This window comes from Melospiza georgiana, chromosome 2 (assembly GCF_028018845.1).
Source record: "Melospiza georgiana isolate bMelGeo1 chromosome 2, bMelGeo1.pri, whole genome shotgun sequence".
Taxonomy (NCBI): Eukaryota; Metazoa; Chordata; class Aves; order Passeriformes; family Passerellidae; genus Melospiza; species Melospiza georgiana.
In genome coordinates this window covers 65,120,687-65,148,595 of record NC_080431.1, presented here as the reverse complement: position 1 = coordinate 65,148,595, position 27,909 = coordinate 65,120,687, and the positions used below count along the sequence as shown (strand labels likewise).

Here is a 27,909-nt window from a genome sequence, read left to right as displayed (position 1 = left end):
GTAGGGAGACCTTACTGAGAAATTGAGGGTACACCTGGTAAGTTGTGTGAGTTGGAGGGTGTTGACTGAAAGTAAAAAAAAAAAGCTTTTCTATAGGAAAAGCTTCATGTTCGTGGGTATTTTCTGTTTCCTAATCTCAAACAAGGATCAGCAGGTTCTGCCTATACTGGGCATTCATTTTGAAGAAACATACAGGCTGTCTCCATCCTTAAGGTAAAACAGTCCTTGAAGGAAATTTGTTTAGGAAACTTTATGGCATGAAATAAATCTTTGAAAATAAAACAAGGGACATGTCTAATAATTTTAAGTAAGTGCTGTGCAATAAGTAAATATGCTAATGCAGTTTTTGATGTGGGTAATTGAGAATGTACTTCTCATTGAAATCTGAGTGTTGAGTAGGAAGCTTCATTTGTTTTCAATAGCTACAGTTCATATGAGAAACTTGTGTTTCTTCTAGAAACCTGATAAAGATGAACTGAACTGCAATTTAGTAGTCCTCATTAATGGGGTTAGAGATAATTACAAATTTTCATGGGTTATGAGAATATAATTGCATAGAATGAAAGCTAAATTAAAAATCTCATCTAATTAAGGGGCTGTGTTAAACTGTAATTAAAACTGGGATGCCAAATAGTGTTTACTTTTGAAGTCAAATTATTTTGTGATATGAAAGTAAATATGAAGGGAGAGAAAATATATTGGGGAAGGGGCTGGAAAACCTTTGACTAACAATCATGGATGTGTTCCCACATACATCTTACAATTTGGCAAAGCTTGATCTAAGACAAGAGGTAGCAGTTTATTTTAAAGTGGATAAGGCCAGTGTGTTTCCTAAGAAACATTTCATTTGCATTTTACCCCACTGAAGAACATAAGTTGCAACTCCTGCATTTTTGATTTATGGTTAAGTAAGATCAAGAAAATTTGGGTGTAATCCAGTAATGCTTTTGCTTTATAGTAGAATTTACATATATTGGGTGGGGTTTTTTTTTTAATAAACTTGAAAGGTATGCTACAATTAGACTGATTAGAAGCTGTTTCTTCCAGTTGCTTTCAAAGTCTTAAATAGTTCACTGACTTTCTATAATACTGACAATGTCATGGGCAGTCCAATAAATACTTTTGGTGTTATTTTTGCTGCACAGTGTCTTAGAAAAGTCAGTGGTTTAAAACACTAGCTTACAGTGTTTCCTCTGGGATTTAGTTTCACAAACTCTAAATAAAAGCTGCTTGTAGCAATTGCCTGCAAAACTAATTTCTTCTGGCTTTTAATTTCTATTGATGCCTTGTATTCTGTAACCTGTGAAGCCTACAGTTGAAAGTATTCTTTGATGAATTTTGTGAAAGAAGTTACAGTGCCACTAGGGGACAGCAGAAGATAATAATAATTTTTGAAGCACCCTGATGCTCATTTTTCCCCCCAACTGTTTTTCCAAACGTAATGTCTAAGTTGTATGGCATGAAAAAAGTCTCTAGGGATATTTGTCTTCCAGTCATGATTGCATTTGTGAGACAAGACAGCAAAAAGTTTATTTTGTCTTTTTGTTCATGCATAACTGCCTTCAAGTTTGGATGTACCTATATCCTGGCAAGTCTCAGTAATTAATTTCTTTCTTTCCTGGCATTGCATTCATCCCTCCACTTAATGTTTAATTTTTTTTTTTTTTTTTTTTTTTTGCTTCAGAAGCTACTACTGCTGCTTGAATTAAGTAATTTTCATGTCATGAGTCTTCTTAAAGGCATTGGCACTGGAATGTTAAACAGAATAAGTATTTTTGTTTTGCAGTTTTTATCTGTGATATGTCTGGAGCTATATAGGATTTAGGTCTCACTGGTTCAGACTTCTGATGGTATTTAATCCAGCCTAGCTGGTTAGCTTTCTTAGGTGCTTATACTGACTTAGGAAAGTAATTGTAATTCTGTTGTTGTCAATAAACAGTGTGCATACAGGCATGCTTCTTTTCTTCTAGTAAATTATATTTCTGAAAACAAATGGAGTAATTAAATTCCATCTTCCCAAAGCAGCATACTCTGTTACCTGCCATTTTTGTGGTGGCTGGTATGATGATTAGACTGAAAGAGGTATGACTAAAGCCTCTTAAGAAGAATGTGTATTTTGATGCTTTGTGAGTACTGGAGAACACACACACCTGTCAAATTAAAGACAGGTGAAAGGGGCAGGTGATAGGATGATCTTACCCTGTCATGCAGTTATAAGCTTCGAAGCTCATTTATGCTCATTGGGACATTCCTTAAGTAATTAATTTCACACATTATATGTGTGAGAGTGAGACTAATAAGCCTTAAGAGTAATGTGACAATAAGGCATTTAAAAATGCAAGTGACTTAATAGTATCTTTTTCAATGGTGGAAGCTTGATTTTTATTTTTCTTTTTAATTGGGAAAAATTTCAGGGATATGTGTCTTGGGTCCTGAATAATCTGGACAGCCAAGGTGACAACTCCTTGTTTTGATTATTTTTCTAAGACCCACTGAAGCACTTTGAATGTTGTTTAAAAATATATACTGTATTAAGACCCTCTCACATTGCAGTCGAGTCATCATTCTAACTCAAGTCAAGTAAAAATAGCTGCCAGTGGAGGTCACAAGATATTGTTGACACCACATTTAACTTGGAATTCACTTTATTAACTTCTCTAAAATTAAACACTGTATCCTAGCTACGTTCTTGACAGTGGCCTCTGATGCTGCAGTTGTACTGACTGGCACTGTGTTATCTGCTAGAATTCGCTTCCTAATGGAATGGTAGGAATGTTCCTGTGCACTGAACGATTAAGTGGCCAAGGTTATTACCTGCTGACAGGAAGCTGTGCTGTTTGCTGGAATAACAAAATAAATAAGCACATGTATTTTAACTCAGCAGAGTAGACACAGCTGCTGTGGGTAATGGATTGCTTCCAGTGTAGGCTGCAGCAGTCAACAACCTCCCAAGGCCTTTTGAAATCAGTTTATTCTAAGACAAACTTGATAAGATTGGTGAGCCACAAGAACCAATGATGATTCTTGTCCATTATTTCTTGTGACCAAGACTGGCAAGCAGAGTCACTCACCCAGTATGACTGAATGGAGGGGGCTGTGGTTCTGTGGTGAGAGTAGAACCATCTAGGTTCTCGGAACTTGGCTACTTTCCAGACAGAAAAAGGACATTAAATGGTCAGTGGAAAAGAAAATATCAACTGAATCAGTTAATCTCTGACTTCATAGCCAAATTTACTGATAATTTTTTGGGGATACTGAACTACAGTGTATTCAATGGCGAATAGAAGTGATCTAAAGCAAAAGAATAAAGGAAAGCCACTTCACATTTTGTTGTTTAAATGCTCTGTGGAATGTCAGATTGTTCACAACCCATGGGAAGAAGCTTCTTTTCCTGGGTGAATTGTGAACTTAGCAGTGAGCACTGGCTGTCTGCTGCATTGGGTGAACTGTGGATAGTCAGGACGCTTTCTGGTCTCCTGTAGCTTTTATTGGGCTGCTTTGGTAGGACTTGCTGTAGATGGTACAGCACAGTTTCAGATTGCAGTGTGCACAGATCTCTTATTTAAGATTTGTTGTTTTAAGCAGAAATGCATATTACAGGAAGAGGCCATTGATCATGTAGATGAGATAGAAATTCCAGTACGCATTTATTTTCTGTGCTCATTTGTCATTTAAAAAAACAGCAAATCTGTATTATGAAAGAAACCTGGCAGTGTAGAAGTTACAATAAATGGCCTGTTCCTATTCCTGCCTGGAAAAATACTGTTTTCTTGATTTGAAGCTTAGATTTCCCCAGTCCTCATTATGTCACAAGGCCCAAAAGGTATTATGATTGGAAATAAAGTTTTGCCTGAATTGAGCCTGGTTTTGGAGACCTAAAACTGTTACTTTGTTTAAGAAATATTTGTTTAGATATAGTAGCTTCTGTAGTCAGATTTAATGGTTGAGTTTTAAAACAAAATATGAATTACTGTGTTTCTGTAGAAGCCCTTGGGGGTAGATTTGGATTTTACTTTCTCTTTGTTAAAGGATAGTGTGTGGGTGAACATATTTATTTGTTATGTGTATCAGATTGAAACAGATCTGCTCAGAATAAAACTATCCATTCTGATATTTTTTGGATATGTTTTTATAGATGTCTTACATTGTTCCATTATACTAAAAGTGCAACACAAACAAATGCCTGCTTCAATTGAATGCTTTTTCCTTCACTTCTGTAGTTGATTTAAAAAAAATTGAAAACAGTTTCAAAATTAAATGTAAATTACATAGAAATAGTATAACTTGACTCACTTTAACTTTTTTCCTAATCTATCTCATATTAAGCATGATTATTAGGTTATTCGCTAATAATTCACTGCTGTTTCTTTCAGTCTTTGCAGAGGCAGATCTTTGCTAGAGAAACAGGAGTCTGTGCTGCTTTTTGTATTTTGCTCACCAGTTTTTCTGCATGACGAAATCTTCTTGTTCTAGATTCTTTATTGAAACTAAAATGATATGCAAAGATTTAAAGAGCATTATTTTTCAAAATCAAGTTGTCCAGATTATTTCTGTTCTGAGAGGGGTATGAATGGCGTGTAGTGAATAAATGATTGCCTTATATAGTGAGTAACTTGGCTTCACAGTGGAAATAATTATTCAATAGTTTTTTATTTATAGTTTTGCAAGTATGTATGATAAACAAAGGCTCCATTAGAAGAAGTGTGAAAATATATAATTAGAGTGTATCATCATGCACATGCAAAATCAGGCACCTTTATTGGGGTTGGTTTCGATGCTATTCTAAATGCTTAACTTACTGACTTTAGTGTTTTGAGGAGAGCAGTCTCTTACTCGCTTCTGGTAAATCTCTAGCAGATTTGATCTGGGTGAGAATGAGACAGTTGAGCAGTTATCTGGCATCCCTAGTGCCCAATTTCCTTTCTCTGAAAAGGTTTACTGTGGAGAGTTTCTGCAATGCTAAAGGTATCCAAAGGTGGATTGTTGGCTTGGAATGTGATACTTTTGGAAATGGGCTTTGATTTAAGCTCACAAGCTTTGCAATGATACCTTACTTCCTTTTATATCTTTTGACAGATAAAATGACAGCATATGTTGATGCTATCCATGCTGGCCCAGTTAGGCTAAAATTAGATCTTTAACCTAGTCAACCTGGTAAAGTCCTATTCAAGTTACAGATTAAATAAAAAATCCCAAAAAATACTTGTTTTTGAGTAGGGTGGTAAATGTGTGATGTCCAGAGTATAAAACAATTACACTTATTTTTCCTGCATGTTCAGGTGTGGCAAATATCTTCAAAAACATAATAATTTCCTGTATATTCCATTTTCTGTAATGGGAAATACTCCAAATCAAAAAACTGTTATGCAAGTATCTTTATATCTGTAACCCTCCTCCCCCAAATTTTATGATTATCTCATCCTCTGTTTCCTCCTTTGCCAATTTTTAAAATAGATGATTTTTTCTTACCAAGCAAAGCAGAAATACTGCCTTTAACCCTGGAAATTTGGCATCAACTTATGTCTTCTGAAATACAAACGTTAGGGAAACATGTTGTAATACATCTGTTGGAGACAACCTGTATAACATTTTCTATAATGTCTGCATGTCTATGCACCTTATCTTTACAGTTCCCTTTCCATAACTTTTTTCCTACTGGATATGTGCTTTTCCAGCAGAACACTGGTGCCTGATGAGCATCATGAGATGGTTCCCATTCCTGTTTTATTCTGTTACAACCACAGCTCATATGTTACTGACAATTAATATGTGGTGCATTTGACTGAACTGCATGTTACAATGGTCATGGCAAGGATGTAGAAGTACTCTGAATGTGGTTTCAACAAGTTCAAGCTAGCTGCTTGGCCGGGTGGAATTGATTAACAATCAGTATTGCTATCATTTACTGCCTTTGTGATAATGGTAATATTTGCTTTAATGGTATTGCCTAGGGGTATATGCAGCTGTGGACTGGATCTGATCAAGGATGGGTTAAGATAGATTAAAATAAGGCAAGAATTGAGTGTCTATTTATCCTGCATGAAAACTGTTTTTTCCTCATCCTATCTTCACTGGACTATTGCCATTCTGTTTCTTCATGTTTGATACCAGCTGTTGGCTTAGGGTGATTTTAGAAGTTTAAGATAGATTCTGTCATGGTGCATAAACTATCCTCTTAATTTTAATGTTTGTTTGTTTTTTTTTTTTTTTTTTTTTTTTTTTTTTTTTTTTTTTTTTTAATCAAGTGAAGCTATTTGGCAACACTTTGTGTTTCTTTGCTAAGGAAATGCTGTTGTGAACATTTTAAAACCATTTTTCTCTACTGGTAATTAGCCACTACCACATTGTTGAAGTAATTTATCCCACTTCCTTTTTGTCTGCCTTTGGCACTTGCTCTTGATTGTAGGCATCTTTCTTTTTCTCATCTGCAGTCACTGTAAATATAACCCTTTGCTTTATAGCACTAATGATGATGTTCACAGCTTCCTGCTTGCAAGTCGTAATTGAGTTGCAGAGAAGTTGTTTGCCTTTTTCAAACATATTGAAGTCAGTAGACTCTAGAAAACAAAGCAGATATGAACTAGAAGTGATTTTTTTTTTCCTCCAAAGACTTTCTGCAAATAAGATGCAATTTTCCATGGACTTGGAATAAATCATATACCCTTAGAGACTGTTAAGATCACAGTGCAAAGATGAGTCCCTTCTCTGGTTTCTTGATCACCTTGAAGAGATGACAGGATGTCATCAATTATTACACAGTCCAAGAAAGTTTGATTACTTTCAGGTTTTTAATTTACTTTTCTTCAGCAGAGTCAAAGTGCATACTTATTGGATAATAAATCACCAGAGTAAATTAGCATTTTAGGACAGATGTTTAGTTTTGGTGAGGATGGACAACTTGAAGGCTGCAGTTGGCAAGAATAGAGAGAACTTCTAATATTCTCTCATCTGCAGAAGTAGTCCTGCTGAAGAACTTACAGTAACCAAGGTTTTTTCTTCATTGCTTTATCATCTGTAAAGGTTTAAGCATTTTGTTTGTGTGCTGAAAATAATTACAGAGATTTTCCTTTGTTTGCTTTAGTGGAGAACTTTATTCCTGTAGGATAATAAGAGGTGTTCTTTTCCTGTTCTAGGCATTGTAATGGAAACAAATTTTAAGCAGGTCTAACTGTTCTTATTACTGTTTATGCCACTTTTTAGTAGCTTGTCCTTTCCTAAGTCTGCCAGTATGGAAGCTTTTAGTATGAAATATGCAGAGGGAACACTTTGGTGAAGTTCAGTTTTCCACTGAAGCCTCTCTTGTTGAGATGATCTTTAACACAATATATTTCTGATTAGCGCATTATGAGGTTGGGGTTTTTTGAGAAATAAGATAGTACTCTGCCCAACTAAACCTCCTTTTTTATAGGCTGCATTTTGCTTTCTTTAACTGAATGTCCACTAAGCAGATAAAAACCTTCCCAGATGGTATTTAAGATCCTTTGGTTTTTAGCTTTATCAATTCTGTGATGTTTTCATTTTTGCGTGTTTAGCTCTGAAGAACAGTGTTGTTATTAAACTGTTTGTTTTTATTAAGTCACGATTATGGTATAAAGGGCAAAGACTGTTCCTCCTTAACTTCAAATATTTTTAAACTATTAGCATTTAAAAGAGAATGTTTCCAAAACATGTATGGGAAAGGACTGCACTGCATCAGTAGTTACTAGATGTCTTTCAGTCCTTTAGAATTTCTGAAGATTTAGCTCTGAGAAATATTTCTGTGTTGCTTTTTCTTCCCCTCCTTAGTAGGTGGAAAAATATGATAAAGTAGAGGTGCTTGAAAACCTCTCTTTTCCAGATCTATATTTTCATGTGGTTGTTTGTTTACTTATCTGTGCTACTACTTTGTCTACATAAAGGCTTTGCAAGACTTAATGTAAACATTGAAATAGTTGGTGTCCATAAATACCAGATGTGGTGCTTGACTTTTTTGGCGAATTACCTATGGAATGTGCATTTAGGATTTGTACTTTATGAAGCAACTACTGACTCAGCATACAAAGAGTTTAGCACTAATAACACAAAATCAATTTTTAAGGGTCAGAGTGAAGGTTTATCTGATCCTGAATCCTGTTTCAGAGAGGCCTCTTGGATACTGCTGGAAAGCTATAAAACAAAACAAGCATAGAATGGTTTTTCCTGTACTGTATCATTGCAGATTTTGGTTTTGTGGCTTGTAGAGAGGATAGCTGCACTCTCTGCCCTTTGAGTATTTCTTCTTAATTTCTATGACACTGGCCTTTCACAGTGTTTTGCACACTGAATAAAAGAGATATGATTAAGAAACAATTTAATAATGCCAAGTCAGGCACTCTGGGATAAGAAATACCACGAGCAACAAAACTACACAAATCCATGGCTTTGGCTAACTTTAGGGAATCTGAAAACATCATTTCTATGTTTATACAGTGCAGTCAAGACTTTTCTTGACAAATGACAAAGACTTTTAAGAGATTTAAGAGACATTTTTTGCAAATACCAGATCATTCACGTAGCTCTTGTTGGAGTCCTGTCCTTTCATACCATCTGCTTTGGAGAGAAAAGTAGATCTGCATTATTCTGTACTCTAAATTGGTGAGACTGGTATTGGCAGCAATATTATCTTTGTCTTCCTGTCTGATAGATACAAGACAATATTTTCATCCTTCTTTCCAACAGTGCTCTGAGAGCTCAGGTTTTTTTGATGAGTAATTGGGGGTCTTGGTAGTATGATCATCAGTTTTTACAATAAAATACAAAGTCCTCTAAGGTTCAGTGGCTTTCCAGCATTTCATAGCTTGTTCAGATAGTGGCAGTGTCCAACAGGTACCCACCTTGTAGGTATGTAATTTGTAATTTGGTTAGGTTGAAATATATAGAACTACTGTAAAAGGTGCACTTGGTCCATGTAAGCAAGTTCTTCCCCACCTTAGTTATTGTATAAAGGGTGCAGACATTCCATGGGATGTTTGGTCAGTTGGGACAACATGCTTGGTAAAGATAATAAATTAAGACAAACATATGTATTGCTTTAGAACTCTTTTTTTGATAGATTGTGCAAGCTGATATTTTTTGTATTGATAACATGGTAGGTCTACTAATGAAATGGATTTAAATCATTATAGTTTTTGTACAGTACCAAAGTACTCTTATCAATCAATATATAGTCAGTAAATTTACATGATGTTGGCATGTAACTGAGATTCTTCTCTCATATCAATTTTATTTCCATGTAAAATTTTAAAATCTAAAATGGAAAGCTTAAAATTTCATTTACTAGACACTTGTAGATGATCTTGAGAAGTTGGTATCCAAACCTATCATACATTGAAGAAAAAAAATCCCAGGCATCCAAGAGTATTTTGTTGTGATTTTTCAAATTCATCAAATGGAAGCAGAAAGCTGTAATAAAAGCTGTCAGACTGTTTTAACTGCAGATTTTGTTTCTACTTGCATTGCTTACTGTGCTGTGACAGATAGTGTTTATAGTTTTCAAACAATTCTGCAGTACTGTTTTTGCCAAGTGATAACTGTTTATCCTTGGAGAAATGTGGGCTCCCTGTATTCCACTAGAAATGATTTTTATCAGTTTTAATGGTATGATTCATGTTTGATGTGCCTGAGAATATCCTTCTGTGCTCCCTGGCCTCCCTAAAGAAGGGATTTTAAAGCTGCTCCACAGAGCAACTAACCAGTTTTGTTTTGCTTTGTCCTGCACATTGCTCTCATCAGTTGGTGATGAGTTGAATTCTGTCCAATTCTGGCATATTTCTGAAATTCAGTTGGAATTTTGTTTTTGTAATGAGGGACTGTGCAGATATTTAGAAGTATTTCTAAATATAAACAAGGAGACAGTGTATACAGTGCTACAGTGGATAGCGACTTGGTGCCTGCAAGCTCATCACTACCCACTTCTTCAGGAGATCCTAAACCCACTGTGCTGTTTGCTTGCTAATGCTATGGGGTACTTTTTTCTACATCAATGTCCTGAAGTCAGTAAATGTGCCAAAAGCAGGAACTGTTTTCTTGCCCAAAGAGAAAGTGCTCAAGAAGATGCTTTAATCATAAAGTAGCTGATTTTTTAATGTCTTTGCTAACCATGTATCTTGAGTAATTACCAGCTCATCTACATTTGGTACAGCTGTTAAGTGCACTGAAGAGTGAATGCTAGATACATTCTTATGGGATCAGTCTGATTGTATCTTTTCTATTACATCTGGAAACTGCTTCTATAAATGAAAGAGCTCCTGTTTTTATACTTCTCTTTCCTTGATGTCACTGTGACCTCTTAGCCTTTACTGAACATGTAAGAAGAGGTTGTTATTTGAGACCAAGGCATTTATCCTTTTGTAACCTTTCCCTGTCTTTGGCTTGCAGGATATGCAAAGAGAATCAGTTTTTACCAAGTGTTGAACCTTACCTATTTGATTTCTTCTCAAAATCAAACCTTACCTATTTGATTACCTATTGAAACCTTACCTGGCAAATGCTGAATGCAAGTAGCTGGATTTTCTAGTCCTGTAGTCAAAGGACGCTTTGATCAAGTGCTATTTGTTTGCCACTAATACTTCAAGCCAAAGGAGGAAGAGTGTCACTGGTCTGAGCCCATGTCTTAGCCCCAGATGTTCAGAACTCCAGGCATAGTTTTAAAATCAGCTCAAGTAGGGATATTGGCAAGTCACTTAACTGGTTTGCCTCTTCTTTTCCCTTTGTTAAGTGAGAAGTTTTGTTCATTCTTTGGACTGTTTATAAGGAATCAAATGTAAATTCTCATTGGCTCTTGAAAACATCAGCAAAAACTAATTTTTTTCATGTTTGCTTGAGGTTTCTTTTTTTTTTCCCTTTTGATCAGGTACAAAGAAGGTGGTGAAGCTTTGTTGGTATTGCTTCCTTCCGAAGAAAAAGGGATGGTGGAACAGCTGGCACAGAGGAAAGTACCTATCAGTGAAATCAAGTAAGTGGCTAATGCCCTGCCTGTTATTCAACCTTCTTTCTGCAAGAGTAATCTGTGATGAGTCTATGACAATCTTGATAAAGTGCTTTAATTGCCTGAAGCTGGACAAATCAGGGAAATGAATTAGTTTTGGTAGTGTTGTAGAAGGAAAAGACCTTGAGAGGTTACCTATTTTATTGCTGTTCCCAAAGGCATGATGAGCTGCACAAATCATTCTTATCAGATGCCAATTAATATATTCACAGTTTCCCAAAGAGACCTCATCCATACTCAACAGTTACTACCATTAACATTTTTTCTTCAAGTGTCTGATAAGACTTGTAAGTAATTTAAATGAAATATTTCTTTTGCCTTGTGCCAAGAATATATGGAAAGTGATGTATTCGCTTACTCTCTGCAGCTTCTTTTTATGTAATTGAACATGATAATGCTCTCTTTCTCTTTTGCAGATTAAACAATTACAATTTCTTTAATCTGTCCCTGTATGTTTTTATTGCTGTTATCATTTTTGTTTCTCTTATCTGTTTTTTCTTTAGTTCTGGATTTTCTCTTCAACGTGTCATGACCTTTCTGAATCAGTTAGTTGAAGGACAGGAAGTGAAAGATGGTAATTTTACATACTAAAAAGAGGGTTCCAAGGGAAGCCTGTAAGGAGCTATGCTATCTGTACAAATAGAACTGCCTTTGAAGCAGTTGCAGAAGCATATAACAATACCAGGTGAAAATAAAAAAGCATGTTTCCATTTTCTGTTAAATGCAGAGTAATGGATATGTGGGAAACACAAAAATCCTAACTGTAAAAATATTAGAAGAAAAGACCACCACTAAAAAATTGATGGTACTTTCTTATTTAGTAGCTATAGGTAGGAACGGGTTTACTGTTTTCTGAGCCTGTCGGTCTGATGTTGAATTAAGAGAGAAAAGAGAATGTGAAGGAAATATGGAAGAATTGAAAACAAGCCAGAAAATGTGATATCAACCTGACTCCATTTTTAACACTTAAAAAGTTCAGGTCACACCATGCCAAAAATTGTACAGCAGAGATAAAAGAAATCAGAGAAGGATGACAAGGTAGAAAATGTCAGTTTCTGTATGAGTGGATATGAGCAAAGCTAGGCTTGTTTTACCTTGAAAAGCTGTGGTTTGCATGTGAAGATACAGATATCTAAGCAAAGAAGGGAATTACTTATACTGAATTTCTATGTAGAACAATTGTTTTTGAGAAGAAATCTAATTAGGGTGAAACCTTAGGTGGTTATTTACACCTCATTGCTTAATCTTCAGGTTTGCTCAAAATTTACAGATGAACATTTCTCCAGAGAACAGAAACAATGCACAGAGTACTTTCTGGATTTAAAGTTTAATTTTACTTTTAAAAGTATTTTTGTTGTATAGGATATGCCATTTCAAAGGCTCTTCTGAACTGTACCTGTGACTACTATTTCTGTGTAACAAACTGAGTACCCAGCAGCTGGTGAAATAAATCTGCCTTTTCTCGTTAAACACTTATCAAATCCATGCAGGATGTGGACCAACTTCAAACATAAACAATTTTTGCTAAAACAGTGAAATAAGGACTATAGTGCAGTCCAACAACTACTCAGTGACAACCCAAACAAAACCTCACCAACTGAATGTGGATAATATCGGTAAAGCAACTGAAGTCTGGCATTTTCTTTTCCATTAAGCATCATAGTGCTTTAAAAGGATCTGTTGTATAACCACTGCAGTAAATTTTCTCTTTCCAAACTTCATCTTTTTCCATCTTAAAATGGTAGTTATTGAAGTAATTTATCTTTCTTTTATATTCAGTAAATAGATGTCTGATCTCATACACATTATAAATATTTCTCCTTTCCCGTTTCTTTGTCAGCTAAGCTTTTAACATCGTAAGTAATGGTGCTAATTGTTTGAACAGCTTATCAAAGGAAGTGGTAAAATAACCTCTTTAGGCTGTGTTTATCCATGTAAATAGAAATCCATGTTTTTGTACAGGGATAATAATCCAATTTTAATAGGGTAAATATGTCACCCCCAATAAATGCACATTATAATCCAAGCTAGGTGAGTCTCTAGAGAGGCATTAATGGTTGCATCTCTTAACATATTGTTGTTAATCTGGTGTTACTTTGATGGAAAACTCTGCTGCTTTATTTTTTTTTTTAATAATACCCCAGAAACTCCTTCTTGTACCAAGCCACTAGGACATACGTATTATAAATGCGTTCAAGAAATATTCTTAATTGGAATCATTATTAGAAAAGTCAAGGGTTTTGATTGATAACATATTTTAACATCCTGCCCCAATATCCAGATTTTCAATCTGCAAAATAAACTTTAATAGAATTTATAACATTAAAATGAAGGGGAATGCTTTCACTTAGAATTGTCTGCCTAATGTATTATGATTTAAAATTTGTAGCATTGTCCTTGTAAAAGGCTAACTAAAATCCTTAAAAAGTTATTCTTGTAATTACTTGTGGATTGCAAACCAATTAAATTCTAGAAGTTTTTAACTACAGATTTTCTCATGCCATTTGCTTCCAGCCAGTTTCCCAATTAATATAAGGCCAGTGTGTTTTGTCAGTTTATAAATTGTTTAAGAAGTTGCATGAACCCGTGGATCATGTTCCAGGTCTTGTGGTGAAGTCTTCTCCTGTTGTTTGTGCTTATTCACCTAATTATAGATTCTTAAGAATTCTAACTTGGGAATTAGAAGATAATGAGCACTGCTCATTGCCAACAGAGTTTAACTGTTCAAGTTGCTGAAATTCATTCTGAAAGCTTTTTTCCAAAAGCTTGTTTCTAAAATGTTGTACAAATGTTGTATATTCAATTGTTTGTTTGGCTGTTCTTATTGACCTGTGTTCTGGTACAGTGGTCATAAGAATGCTGTTTTTTTCTTATTTTGTATTTTTTGATTTGCAAACTATTTTTGATGTTGTTTTGTTTCATCTAGACAGAACTTTTAAAACAGTTCCACAATTTGAAAGTAGAGAAAGGAAGAACTTTCCTTGATGCCTGTTCAAAGGACTGGGGTTTAAGCTCTTCCCTTAATTTTCAATGTTAGGTCTAAGCTGCCAGTAGAGGTTTTCAGTAAACTAGTCCCTTGTAATTAGCACAAGCTGCCAATTTACAGATAGTGCTTTTAACAGTACATAACTTCTTCATTATTCAAAAAGAGCAAGAGAAAATGCAAAATATGCAGTAATAAATACAATAGCTTAGAGCATTTAAATATGGCAAAAAGGTACTCTGAAAGAATTAGTTTGTACATTTTTTAAAGGAGTCTGTAATCTCCAAGTTTACCATGCAAGCTGTAAATTTAAATTATTTTTGGTAGTATTTGAGGTTACTTTGTTGCATCTAACTTTGTTGGGTAAAAAGATAAGAGCTGCTTCCTCAGGGGTTCCCATAACAGATCTTGTGTCTAGAAAATTTTACCAAAGGAAGTGCAAGTATACAGATACCCATGATGTAGTATTGCTTTCTTTAATTTTATGGCAAAAAAGAGATTTTTTGAGGAAAAAAGCAAAAACAACAACAAAACACCTTTTTTCCTTTCTTTTTTCTTTCTCACAGTGGATAATATTTGGATGTGTATCCCACATGTTGGTGGTATCAATATAGGGGATCTGTTAAAACTGGCTGCCTCCCAGTTGCCATAGTTACTGTAAGAGTGGTGTCACTATTGAGTGTGGTTCTACACCGGTGTGTGATCTGCTGGGTGAGCCTTCCATAGGTGCCAGCCCTTCCCCCTCCCTCCAGCCTTCAGGATGTCTAGTTGGAACCACAGGGAGCCACATTCACACTGAGAGCACAGAGCAAAACCTGCTGCTGCTGCCTGGAAGCTGGGTGGAAATCTGGAAACTGTTCTGCTGCAGCAGGGCAGCAGGGTCTTTTAGGTGGTTCATCTTTTTTGCTTAAATTCTATTTTGGAGTAGAGTGGGGGAAGGACAATGCCTTGTTAAAACAGTGCTTGTATCCTAGTATATAAACCAGAGAAAATTAGAGGAAATCAAAATGTGTATCAACCAGAAAATTTGCTGTCTGATCAATACATAAGGCCAGGAAAGCTGGGTTCATGTTTACATCATGGCATAGTCAAGCGTGGCCATTTATGCAACTGGTAGGCAAAACTAGCTTCAGAAAGTTGTACTACTCCTTGAAGGTAAGATATGTGATCACAGAGTAAGAAATAACCAGCCTACTTAAAATGGCAGACCATGTTACAAAACCCCCTTCTAGCCTTTGCATAGTTGGTTTTAGCTCATTGGTTCTTGCCATTTAAGCAAGCTTATAAATTATGACAACTAATTTCAGTGTTTAGCTTTTAGGTTTGCTTCTCCTAATAGTCACATGTATAGACTTTATTGTAAAGAGTTTCATTTGTTCAGAAGGAAATAACATACAAACTCATTATAGCTAAAATCCAATTTAACAGTGGCCAGCTTTCTCAGTTTTTGAATCTCAGCATGAGAGGAAGATGACAGTGGATGACTGTCATGATACAGTGTTGGAGAAGAGAGAATTCAGTACTGCTCCTGTTTTTTTGGTAGTCAGTGCTGCAAATTTGCTGATTCATTAACAAACACATAAGCTCAAAATGTGCCTGGGGTACCATGTTCTTAGTTGACATTGCTTAGATTTATACGACATTATCTGGCCAGTCTTTTAAATGCGGAATGTCTTGTTCTTGTTTTTGCAGTTTTCGTCTTTTTCAAATCCTTTTCTTGCATATTTCAATCAAATTACTCAGAATTTAGATTCAGTCTACAAAATGTGGCTGTATTTTGTCTCGAATTGTTGTCTATTATGCTTGGAGCCTCAATGACACATAGTCTCTTAAGAATAATGAATCATATTCCTACAATAATCAAGTCATAGAAAATAATGAGTAATAGCATGTCCAGGTGAAAATTGAAACTTCATAAGCATTTTGAGTCTGACAGTGGTGGCAGGAAGTAGTTTGCAGTCTCAGCAACTCTTTGAGAAGTGCTCCAAGGCCATTTTTTCATTACTTGAAGATTTCACATAGACCATATTTCCCTATTCTATGAGAATGTATCACTGCCAGATGCTTTCCTGAAAGCAAACATGACATCTACTGTTTCTTTCCCATTCTTAAAACCCGCTAATGCTGCTGTGGAAGATAATCAAACTGATGAATCATATTTTTCTTCTGACTAAGCTGTGTTAGCTGTTGTGTATTTGCTTATTTTCTTTAGGTCCTTACAAATTAGTATTTTTTGGTATCAAGAAAAAGTTAATTGTTTAACTTCCTTTTTGCCCCCTTTGAGTATGAGCACTGTATTTACATGGCCTTTTGGATAGGATTTTTTTTTTCCTTCATCTTGATGAGTTGTTAAGATTAGATACAACTGTGACTCCAAGTGCTTTTACTTTCTCTAGTTGCTATGGAGCAAATTTCTTCTGACCCAGCTGATTTATCAGAGTACTTACTTGGTCTCCTATGATTTGTGATTCTAGTGTGAGCTTGCACTGTGCTGTAGCTGTTGTTAGCTGACTGATTGCAGCTGCCACTTGGAGTGAAGACAAGGAAAAAAGGCACTGGCTAATTTTAGGACTTTGAGGTCATCTCTTAATAGCTTTCCCATAACTTAGCAGCAATCCAACACTTTTCTGGACTGTCTTACTACTGGTGTTCATATTAATTTTTTTATAACTCATGCTATCCCTTCTTTACTTTTTGTATCATTATATTTCAAAGATTTGTTGGTCAGTTTGTCCCCCACTCAATTTTTCACGCTTCTTTTCTTCTGTCTTATGCTTTTACATTTTTAGAGCAAATTATGTGTTATGTGGAAACTGGAACTCATGTTGTTTGGTCTTTCACTAAAACTGTAACTAATAGTGCTTCTGTACACTGTAGTTTTCCCCTGGCTGTATCTGAACAGAGTGAAGAAATTGAAATTGTAAGGGAATGAAGCTTGATATCTGTTTTCATATTTAGTAAGAATAACCTCCCACCATGTTTGCTAGGTTTTATGATACACTGGGGTGGCAGTAGCAGCTCAAAAGTAGATGAGATCTGGGCAAATAAATCTGCAATAATGTAGGTATCACTGGAATAAGTTTAAAAATTCAGAATCTGGGAGAGGACCAGATATCTTTTTAGTAGGTTTAATGGCAATTTCTATAGTGCAGTCAATATTCTTTATTTACTTGAGAAGCTCTTAAATCTGTTTAATCTCAATGTCCTTTATTATTGCTCACCTGGCTATTTCTTCTATGAAGTACTTAAATTTCAGTATTCCTGGCACAATGAATCTTATTTAAGCTTTTAAAAATGCTGACATTTTCCTTATGAAGACTTTTATTTCAGTATAAGGTAGTACTATAATTCATTATGCTGTTTCTGTATTTTTGCAGTATTTTTATAAAATCAAGAAGTTCTTTTCTGCTGATTTCTGCTTTGCTTTGTAGTTTCACTACCTTCCCTGAAAGCTGTCTGAATAAAACAGCTGCCATTTGTCTTTTCTGCATTATTTGTTTGAGGAGTGTAATCTTCATAATATGGTTCCATTCTCTGTTATTTCAGTGGTAATAGCTCTGTGCATATTAAAACAATGCAAAAGATGTGAAGATGCTCCTGAGAACCTAACAGGTGCTTATTCTGAAATCTTCTAATAATTAAAGCTTGTTTTTTTCTTTTTTTGTTTTTCTTTTTCTTTAAATTAGAATTAATCCTGAAAAACTTACAGATATTCAAAAGAGGCTGCAAGCATTCTTAGCTCAAGATCAGGAGTTGAAAGAGAAAGCTCAAAGGGTAAGTCATCTGCTGCACTGTAATTCTTGGGGCATGTTGGTTGAGTGGAACTGCAGTTGGAATAACTGAGCAGCTCAGACATGCTCTAGGAGCAGTGATTGGAACTGAAGAGCCACCAGAGATAACTGAGCACTTGTATTAGGAGAGAAACATAATTTAGAGAGAACCAGAGTCTTCTGAGTGATGTCCAGTGACAGAAGAGGAGGCAACAGGCACAAATTTCTGTACAAAAAGCTCAATTTAAACCCATAAAAAGCCTTTCTTGTGAGAATGGCTGAGCACTAGAACAACAAGGGTATGCAGTCTCCAAATGCTGGTTATTAAAAACTGGGTTCCTTCCTGAGCAGCCTGCCTAGCTGACCTTGGTTTGAGCAGGTGCTTGCACTAGATGGTCTCTGAAGTTTCTTCTCAACTTCAACTACTTCGAGTTTCTTGGAAAGATGGTACAAAAAATGTCAAAATAATGCTACTAATAAAAAAGGTGTCTTGAAAATAGCAGATCGCATTACTTGACTTGAAAAGCTGGAGATATGAAACCATGTAGGCCTCAACATGCCCACCTTGATCAATTTTTATTTGTCATATATCCTGAATATATGTGACAATTTGTCCTTTCTCAGGGTAAAATTGAATGCATTGAATAAAGCATTTTAACTTTTGTTTAGATTTAAATGATCAGCAAAATAGATTAGAATAGCTCTTCTGGGTAAGATGGAGAATTATGTGAATGGGATTTCTTTACTGTGCTGGTTAATGCTGGGAGACTTCATGGACTGACAATATGTGCATTTCACCACATGTTTATCAGGTTTGGGGACGGTAGGGACCCTTCAAATAACAAAGTAGGTGCCTGGATGAGAATGAGCTTGGTTGTAAAGGATACTTTCTGTGAAAGGTAGCCTGCGAAACATTTCTGGAAATTGCACTGCCTCTTGCCATCACTAAGCATGTTTGCTGACCCTTCCTTGGTTTTGTAATATTTTTAGGCCATGAACTCTTTGTAATAGAGCTTGCTACTTTTTTATTGAAACACTGCAACACGTTGGTTTGTTGGGGTTTTGTTTTGTTTTTGAATTGTGTATATCATTAGCCTGTGAATTCTGTAGTTGTATCGAGTCTCTTCAAAACTATACAAAATTAAAAGCTCAGTTTGAGATGCAGGAAAGCACAGTTGGAAGGATAATTGGCAAATCTTTCACACCATTTTTTCTTATATATATAGGTTGAATTGAAAGAGTACCTCCAAAGGCCACATAGTGAGAAACCCAGAAATGCCAAAGCCTGAGAAATACATGATTGCAGAGATTCTGGATTAGTGTTAATAACTTTTTATTTTTATGAGCTAGTGTGAATACTAATGACACTTGAAGCTATACTGGTAAACCTGAGTGGTAGGGTAAAATGAGAAGAGGATTGTGAAAGCTTAGAGAAACCAAGAGTTTGAAGCTTTCTGTTGAACTGGGATGTAAAATGAGTCAAGTTGAAATATTTAAAACTCTTGAGATTCATCTCACCTAGCTTTAGATGTCCTCTGTGAGTTAGTCTGCCTGAACTTTCTTTTATAGCTGATAGGGTGGAATAAGCACTTCTATAATGCCTCCTGGCACAGATACCTTAAAACCCCTTTGGGATGGATGGATGAATGTTTTTTTTATTTGTGCTGCAGAGGTAGGATGTGTGATGTGACCTATCTTGGAGGCCTGCAGTAGGGACACCTAGTGAGTCAGAGGAATGCCATTCTTACTTCTCTAAACAAGGAGATTTAAGTCAAAGTGCCTGAGGAGCTCAGTGTGAGCTTTGTGAATAAAATGTCTAAGGCAATGTTCCAAGGGAATGCTTTTAAAAACTATTTTTGGCGTTTAGGTATTCCAGGTTTTTGTAGTGCATAAAGCATTACTTGAAGCAGTGGGGAATGTCAGTGTAAGCTTCATCCTTGCTGCACAAACCAGAGGCACTGGTGTCACATTCATCTCCAGCTGCCACGGGAAGTTGCAGCTACACCAATTTATGTCAGAAGTGACAGAGCAGCTGGCTGGGGGAGGATGAGAGTAGGAGTAATCCAGCATCATTTTACTTGGAATGAAAACACCAACAAACCTCTGTTTCTGCCTTTGGCTTTTTAAGATCGCTTAAAAGGCAGAGAAGGATCATTCTGAATTGAGCAGAGGAGTGATAAAATTTCAAAATAGCTCAAGAATAAAATGAAACATGGGCTGTCTGTCAGTATTGCAGATACAAACTTAAATTCGTTTGGAAAAATTTTAATTGCCATCTAATTACCATTTGAGGCTTTTTTTGTTGCAGTTTTTAATTTATGGATAGCAGAGAAGTGTTATTCTTGCAGGCAAGCTGTAAATACATTCAATTTTTGAAAAGCTTGAAGTATGGACAAGTGATTTATCACAGAAGTGTCCCTCCTTAATCAGGTTTAACTATGAATGTTCAGACATACTATGCAAATGTGCCCAAGTAGTCTTTCATGTTAATGTGAATAAAACAATGAAATGCATGCAAATGAAATCCTGACCTTGGATCCTTATCTGAAATGCTACATTTCTCAGAGGCATGGGTGTGTTACTTTGTCTAGCCTGTCTGTTGCAAGCTGCCAAGTTCTTGACATTTGTAGTGTACGAAATAAATTCCCAACCTGAGTGGATGAGATAGCAGCGAAACGTCTGTGCACAGAAGTTCAGATAGGATTGTAGTCTACCATCATGTGATGAGGGCATGAAGCCTAACTTATTGTGTCCTCTAAGCTTGTTGATTTGCTTCAAGGTGCCTTCATTTTTTTTGAAAATAGAAAGTTCTTGATTACTAATTGCTTCAACAAACTTCATGGTTCATTTAGTAGGACATGGCTCCCCTGCTATTGCTTGGAAAGATGGTTTAAATCAGATCGGGGCTTTGAAACCTTTGCAGTTCTTCTCATGGACTGATGCTGCCTGTTGGCATTTCTTGTAATTGTAATATTTAATATGTCAGTTCAGCCAGTTCTGGAAAACAGTTTAAAAAAAGAATCTTTTTTTCTTGCTAGTCGAATGCTATTGTGGCACTGAAGTGATATCTGTCCATTAAATTCTTCATGACACCCGGAGCGATGTGGAGGGTGTTACAGCCTGAGATTCCAGCCACACCCTGTTACTTTTGAATTACTGTCCAAACAGCACATCAGTTGAATTGTGTGCATTTTAATACTTACAACAGTTATCCAGGAAATAGATCAATAAATCAAAATTTAGAGGTAGTAAATTCCTAGAGCATGGTACATTTTTCTTCTGTATTTCCAGTACTTGTACAATCATTTCTGCTGCTTTTGGAGACATGTAGCTACTGCTGTAGTATAACTGTAATATGTTAATGATGCCCAACCATAACATTTTCCATAGAAATTACTGCATATAATATTTTTGCAGTGTTCAGTTATTTAAAAAAAAGCCTTGAAAGTGATATCGAACAGCAGATGTGGCAGGGGACAACAGCAATTGTAAAATAGCAGGGAAAAAGTTCAGACTGCGTAAACTTGTTCTCCCTCAGCTCCAGTGTGTGTGTGCAGGCTGAGGAAGTCTCAGGACAACTGAATAAAATCCAACTGAGATGACTGAGTTTTAGACAGAGGTTGAAGTCAACACACTGAAATCAAATTAAATAAAGCAAATGGCTTGAGTTCTCTTCTTGTAAAGTAGAACAGCTCTTCTATGCATTTGTTTGGTCTTTCATTCTTAGTTATTGTGGGGCTTGAAAAGCATGCAAAAGGCGTGTTCTTTCTGCCCTTTATAGTTTGTTAATTTCTAGACCACGTGTACGAAACACATGCTGGTAAGGTAAGTGGATGGTTTTATCAGTTATCCAACACATAATGAGATTTCAGCCCTGTAGCAAGTAGTGACTCATGTAGATATTCAGATCTGCAAATCTTAGATTCACAGGAAGGATGCTTCTTTTTTAATCTACTTTTTTTTCATCTGTCACTGCAGAGAAAAAAGAGGCTTTCATTGATTTTTGTCACTTGCTAGACAGCAGTAGATTAATGAGATCTGTCAAATTTGAAGCCTTTTCCTAAACATTCTAATTACCTTTGTAAAATGATTAATAATTCAATGTGAGCAAAGAAGTGTTTGATGTAAGTATTCCCCATCTCAATCTTGGTAGCAGCTGAATGAATTGAGCTCACACTTTCCACAGCTAAAATTAATTGAAAGACATAATCAGGAAGGAAGCTTTACCCAAAAAGCCCTCAGCATTAGGAAAAACAAGCAAATGAAAATTTACTTTCATAGTGAATTAATGGGCAGCTTGCAAAGTATATCTCTTAGCTCTACACACCTTAATCATATTTTATTGAGGTCTACATACCTTAATCAATAGTTTTTATTTCTGTTACTCAGAAGAAAAGAATGAGTTTATAACATTGCTTAATTTACTGTCTTATGTTTCATTTTACCTTTTAAAGTGTTTTTTTCTCTTGCAAGCATTTAAAGAATCCCCATAAGACATAAATGCTCCTGACTTTTGGGTGTTTGTTCCTCTATCTGAGGTTAACAAGAAATGGATTTTTTTAAAAAAATTCCACGTGAATTATTAATACAGTAGTTTTCTCCAATAGGTGCCTGTACATAACAGAACAAGGGTGTGATTATAGGATGCTTGAATGTAATTCTGTGAGCTTAACTTGCTGTTGTTATTAGTGTTTGATGGTTTAAACCTCATGCTAGGAGTTTTGACATGTGTCAAAAATAAGGTTATGAACAGAAATCCAAGGATCTCTTCTGATACTTGAATTATTCCAGTATTTATGCTGCTGCTGCTAGGTAGAACTAGACTGTGTAAAAGAAGCATGAGAAGAAGAAGAATCTTTCCTTTTGGGAAGATGCAATGTAAGATTAAGTTATTCTCCTGTGTAGTGCTTCCAGTTTTTTTGGAGAAAGTCTATGATTAATTGAGACTTCAACCTTGGATTGGTCTTAGTAGGTGTTGTATAGTGAATTTGTCTTGGTCAGCTGAGTTGCATTCATTGACTGTGTGCATGTGATGAGCTGATGGTAAATGCAAGGTAATATGAATCATCTTAGACCACAGTGAAGGGCAGCTATATTGAGTTAAGTAACTTCCTGCTCATGGCTAAGATTAAGTCAGGATAGCTCAGATTGATAGCAACAAAGTCTGTTTGAAGTTCCACATAATTTAGATATCGGAATAGCATAACAACATTCAGAAAAGCTAGGAGAAAAAAAATCAAATTGAATCAGTGGTGTTTCCTTCTGACTAATCTGTCATATTTTCTTTCTAGGAAAATACAACATGACATACTCTTGGGAAATTCAGTCAATTCAGCCAATGTGAATGTAATGAAATATATGAGCACTTGAAGTTGCATCACTTCTGTAATAATGATAAATTTTTGTCTGATGAGTAATTTAAAATTTCTGCCTGAAATCTATGTTAGACTACCTAATAGTGAAATTCTATTTTGTGTTTAGAGCAACAATATAATGTTTGTTTCTTGTGTTGGTAATTGAATGTCTTTTTTTGTTGAATACTTCCATTTTTCTTTCAGTGTTTTGTATCCTACTTGCGTTCAGTGTACTTAATGAAGAACAAGGAAGTATTTGATGTTTTCAAATTGCCTCTAGCAGAATATGCTCTGTAAGTATGGTCAACTTAAAATATGAAAGCTGTATAGTGAGATGTTTTGCAGTCTTTAAATAGCTGTTTTGATTGTGTTAACACACAGAATTGGACTTCTAGTCTTCTAGTGTATTAAGTTTCATATTCATGGTGAGTTTTTGCATATTTTCAAGAGCATTCTAAATGGAAATTATGTGTAAAGGCAATATATGCTGTACAGAGAAATAACTTAGGGCAGAAGGTACATTTGCTATATATACTAGAAGACATAACTTCTGAAGTAAAAGGATAGAGAATAATGTTTTGGTGTTTTTTCCCTCCTCAGATTTGCCCTTCAGCCTCATAGCTAAATACCCGCCTGTAAAGCGTTATTTAAAAAGAAATTGGAGCTATCTAAAGACTATGTATTGGAGTCTCATTTTGAGTATAATTCGGACATTTCTCTTTGGCCATCAGTTACTTTTCAGAAGATTCAGTGTGTTTGGTAAAGATGAAGCATCTGCACTAGACTGAATAGCATCTATTTTGCTATGTCTATTTTTGTACACGTATGTGAATCATTCCATATTTTGTATGGGAGGGAAATTAATTTTGACAGGTTGACTGTACAGATGACAGCCCCTTGAAATTGTTTTAAGATGTGAATTTTTTGAAATCTCATGGGGACACAGGGTAGTCGTAAGGGAGCAGCAAGGTGTTCAAAGGTTCACAGTAAATTAATTTGATGTGTGTGGGATTTCATACAGAAAAGGCTAATTTGCCAGCACATGGTATAATGAACTGAAATGTGACAAATTACTAGACTCTGGAACACCTGGTCTTTCTGTGCTGTGCTGTCATTAACATGATTATGCTTTTTAAGATACATAAGCCTATTAGAAAAGATGTTTTTTAACTTCATGGACTGAGACTTTTGAAAAACGAGAACTAGCATAAGCTCAAAATTCTTTGCTACATGCAATGCCTGACCATTCTCTTGTGTGGTTTGTCAGCATCTTTAAAATCTGTTGTAGGTCTTACTGTGCTATGAATGTAAGGAATAGTTGCAGAAAATGAGGGCTAAGAGGGATAACCACGCAAACTCAGCCAGTGTTAGAAACAGACTAGCAGATGGTGATAATGTTGAATTTTCAGAATCCTAGTGCCTCTTTCTGGATTTCAGCATGGTCTGCCATCTAGTATCTGTAGATGGAGTAGTCTGCAGTTCTGTTCTTCTCAGGTCTGTGTGCCCAGATTTGGACCTTCCTCAAAATAATTCTGAGTCTCAGCTTTGGAAAGCTACTAATGTCATTCCTGTAATAAAATGCAAGAAACCAGTCAGTTGTTTGGAGAGAGTAGGAGAGGTTTAGTCAAGGCTGTGAAATATGTGGCAGTATAATCAAAAAGTCAGAAGGTAATAAATCTGGGAGATAATTTGGAGATTCAACAAACTAGAAGGTTTGTTGGCACTATTCTTCCCCACTCTCCAGACTCCTAGTCTAACTAAAATACACCCTGCACTTCAGTGCACAGCGACTGATACATGTATCAGCCATCTTCATTTATATGAAAGTCCCTCAAAGTCTGGTATGTTTGAATTTTGCATCCAGAACCAACCTTGGTTTCCATTCTGCACACAAACTTACGGCAAAACCTGAAATGAAAATCCTTTCTTCCCTTTACCTTGTGTGCATTTTCTGAAAGTACTTAAGCCTTTCTGTGGAGATTTACTGCGAACTTGATAGATGTTGCTCCACTAAAAATCCTGCAGAGAAAATAGGCTGCTTAATGCCCCTGTCAGGTTTGCATTGCAGGCTGTTGCCCACATTCCCCATTACTCTCCTGCTTTGCATGTCTGTGCACTGAGATTCTCTTAAGCTCTGTTGATTGAGTCTGCAGAAAAGCAAGTATTTTTCATTTTTATATGTTATATAAGATCATATATATATATAAGATATATAAAACAAAATATATAAAAAATGTATGCACACACATGCACACACATCTATTCTAGCCATTGATCACCTTTAAGCTAAGGTGCATTACTATTCTGTCCAGTGTTCTCTCATTATAAATTGCTATCAAGAATAATTTGCTGGAGGAAGACTTGTGTAGGTCTTGTGTTAACATAGGCAGCCTTTAAGTCTGATGAAGGAGAAGCTCAATGCTTGCATTAAAAAGAGAAATTTGTCTTTTGATTGCAAAGGACAGCTTTGAAAGCATAAGAAAATGTAAACAAACAACAGGGTGAAAAAGAATAATTACATAGTCTGGTCTCCTGGAGAGGAGGCAGTGTTTTGAAATATTTTCTTTCTCAGGCACTTTATGTTGCTAGGTGCTAACACATACATATATCTGTACATTGTTCACCGGGGCAGATCTTATCAAGTGTGCTGGATGGACAGGTTAGTCACAGTTCTAAGGGGCTGCCAGGGAAGGTAATTTCCTTTGTGACTGTAGTTATGTCTTTCAGGAGAAATGCAGCAAATTTTCCTGTTTCTCCCTGTATTGGTACATAGAGAATAAATAAAACAAGTTGAAGCCAGATTATTGGGAAAATGTCAAATACACACTCCTTAGTATCCAGATAGTTCTTGCAAGTATTGCTTGCAGATCAGTATTAAAAAGCAGTAGGTAGCTGCAGGTGCTGTCAGGACTGAAATGGGTGATAGCAGAATGCACGATCCATCTGTCCACATCTGTCTGTCCTTTCACTAACCAGGGAAAACACCCACTGCACTCTTATCACCACCCCTGGCCTGACCCGTACTGCATGGTCAGGGCAGAAGGTTTTATTTGTTACCTTGCTCACAGCTGTCTGTCTCATCCTCAAACAGTGCCCATAGCGGTCTTTGCATGTCTTGTCATCTCTTTGTTGGTTCTTGGCCCTACTTCTGGCTCTCCTTATACTTACTTTTCTACATGTTAATCTCCTAACTAAAAAGAAAGCTCCTGATTACATTTCGCCAGTCTTCATGCACCTGTAACCAGACTCAGTATTTCTCATGCTGTTACCTGGTTAATGTCAGCCTTGTATGCTACTGCTCATACAGACCCCAGCATTCCCTCCAGTCATTTGCAGAGTTTTGGTGTTCCTCAGTGAGCTCCCCCTCAAACACCTGAGATCCAGCTGTCCCTTCCTGAGCTTCTTTAACTGCTTCTGTAAACTTTTGCCTACAGCTTTCTGAAGAAGCTGCAGTCTTCTCTTTCAAAGTCCAGGGTCATTATTCTCTTAGTCATCATCCTCATTTCTTCTAGGATCTTGAGCTATCTTTCCTCATTCTGCAGCCAAGCTGGCTATTGACCTTCACTCACCTTGGAAGCGAATGTGCTTGCATATGCATGAGTAGCAGTTCCAGTAGAGTGCCTGTCAGAGTTGGCTAAGCCAGCTAACTTGGAGAAAGGGACTTTAGAAAACCTTGTGGCTTGTGCTCTGCTGTGTTGCCCTCTGAGCAGGTGTCAGGGTGGCTCAGGTACCAAGGAGCACCACCAGGGTTTGGAACTGCAATGTGGAGGTTCCTTTTCCTTTGGTAAGGAAGAACTACATCTTGGTCTTCTGAATTATTAGGTTGCAACCATGACATCCTATTTGATTTCCTTCTCTTTGGTCCTGACCCATGAGGTCGTGAATAGTTTGATCCTCCTTATTATTAATAGAGTGCCAGGCATTTGAACTCCTTGATGGAGAGGAATAAAGCTGGCTGGTAAAGTAAATAGCGCAGCAAACAGAATTTCTCTGTTCATTTTGGTTGTTAATCAGACCATCTGGATAGCCTGTTAGTTCAGATTTGTGTCTTTTCAGTTGATGTGTCCTGTTTTCAAATGGTTGCTCATCCTCTATTTTAAATGTTAAATGTGGATGTAGCATGTATTGCTAGGCAAGTAATACATATTTCTTCTCTTGAAATAGCTTCTGGGAGTATTTAACCTTTTCCAACCTATTTTAGGTCTTTGTCTGAACCTGTACCACAGTAAAAGTAATCTCCGTGCTGTGTTTCTATGTGTTCACATCATTCTGAAGTAGTTCACTAATGGAATATGTTTATATTTAGTAAATGTGCTAAGTTAATATCAGGCTAAATCAGTAACTTGTGTAAAATTGTTCTGAAGCAGTTTACAGCTGGCTCATGTTGTAAAAAGGACTAGTAATCTTCTAGGAGCAAATTAGGAGCATTTTTCAAACTTAAAATTTAAAAATTTTACTGGTCTTACATTTGTTTTTTGCAAAGATAGATATTGCTTCGAGTGTCTAAGATTTGGTCTTTCTAAAAGGTTGAGAGATGTCAAGTTTTTCTCTTATCCCAGTAGAGGCAAAGTTAGCATGTTAATATAAACACACTCCTGGTCTTTGCATAAGCACAGCTCACAAGCCTTAGAAGAGTCAGTATTTTATGTCCGTTACACCATTCATTTAAATTCATTAAGAAAAAGGTTAATTGACGCTTGATCTTCAGTATTCACTGGAAACAAAAGTGGTATTCTCCTTAAAGTCATACAGTGTTACTTCTTTGCAGTTTTACTCTTTTAATTTATTTCCTGAAAG

The 27,909-nt window shown here is 36.2% G+C and overlaps 1 protein-coding gene across 1 annotated transcript in view; it reads left to right on the top strand.

Annotated features, from left to right (window-relative positions):
- DDX10 (DEAD-box helicase 10) overlaps positions 1-27,909 on the top strand; it is a 154,490-nt gene that overhangs the window by 15,070 nt on the left and 111,511 nt on the right. The window contains exons 10-12 of the mRNA XM_058018377.1: positions 10,871-10,972; positions 17,675-17,762; positions 23,317-23,405. Coding sequence (XP_057874360.1) covers positions 10,871-10,972; positions 17,675-17,762; positions 23,317-23,405 — 279 coding nt within the window. The remainder of the gene's footprint in view (positions 1-10,870; positions 10,973-17,674; positions 17,763-23,316; positions 23,406-27,909) is intronic.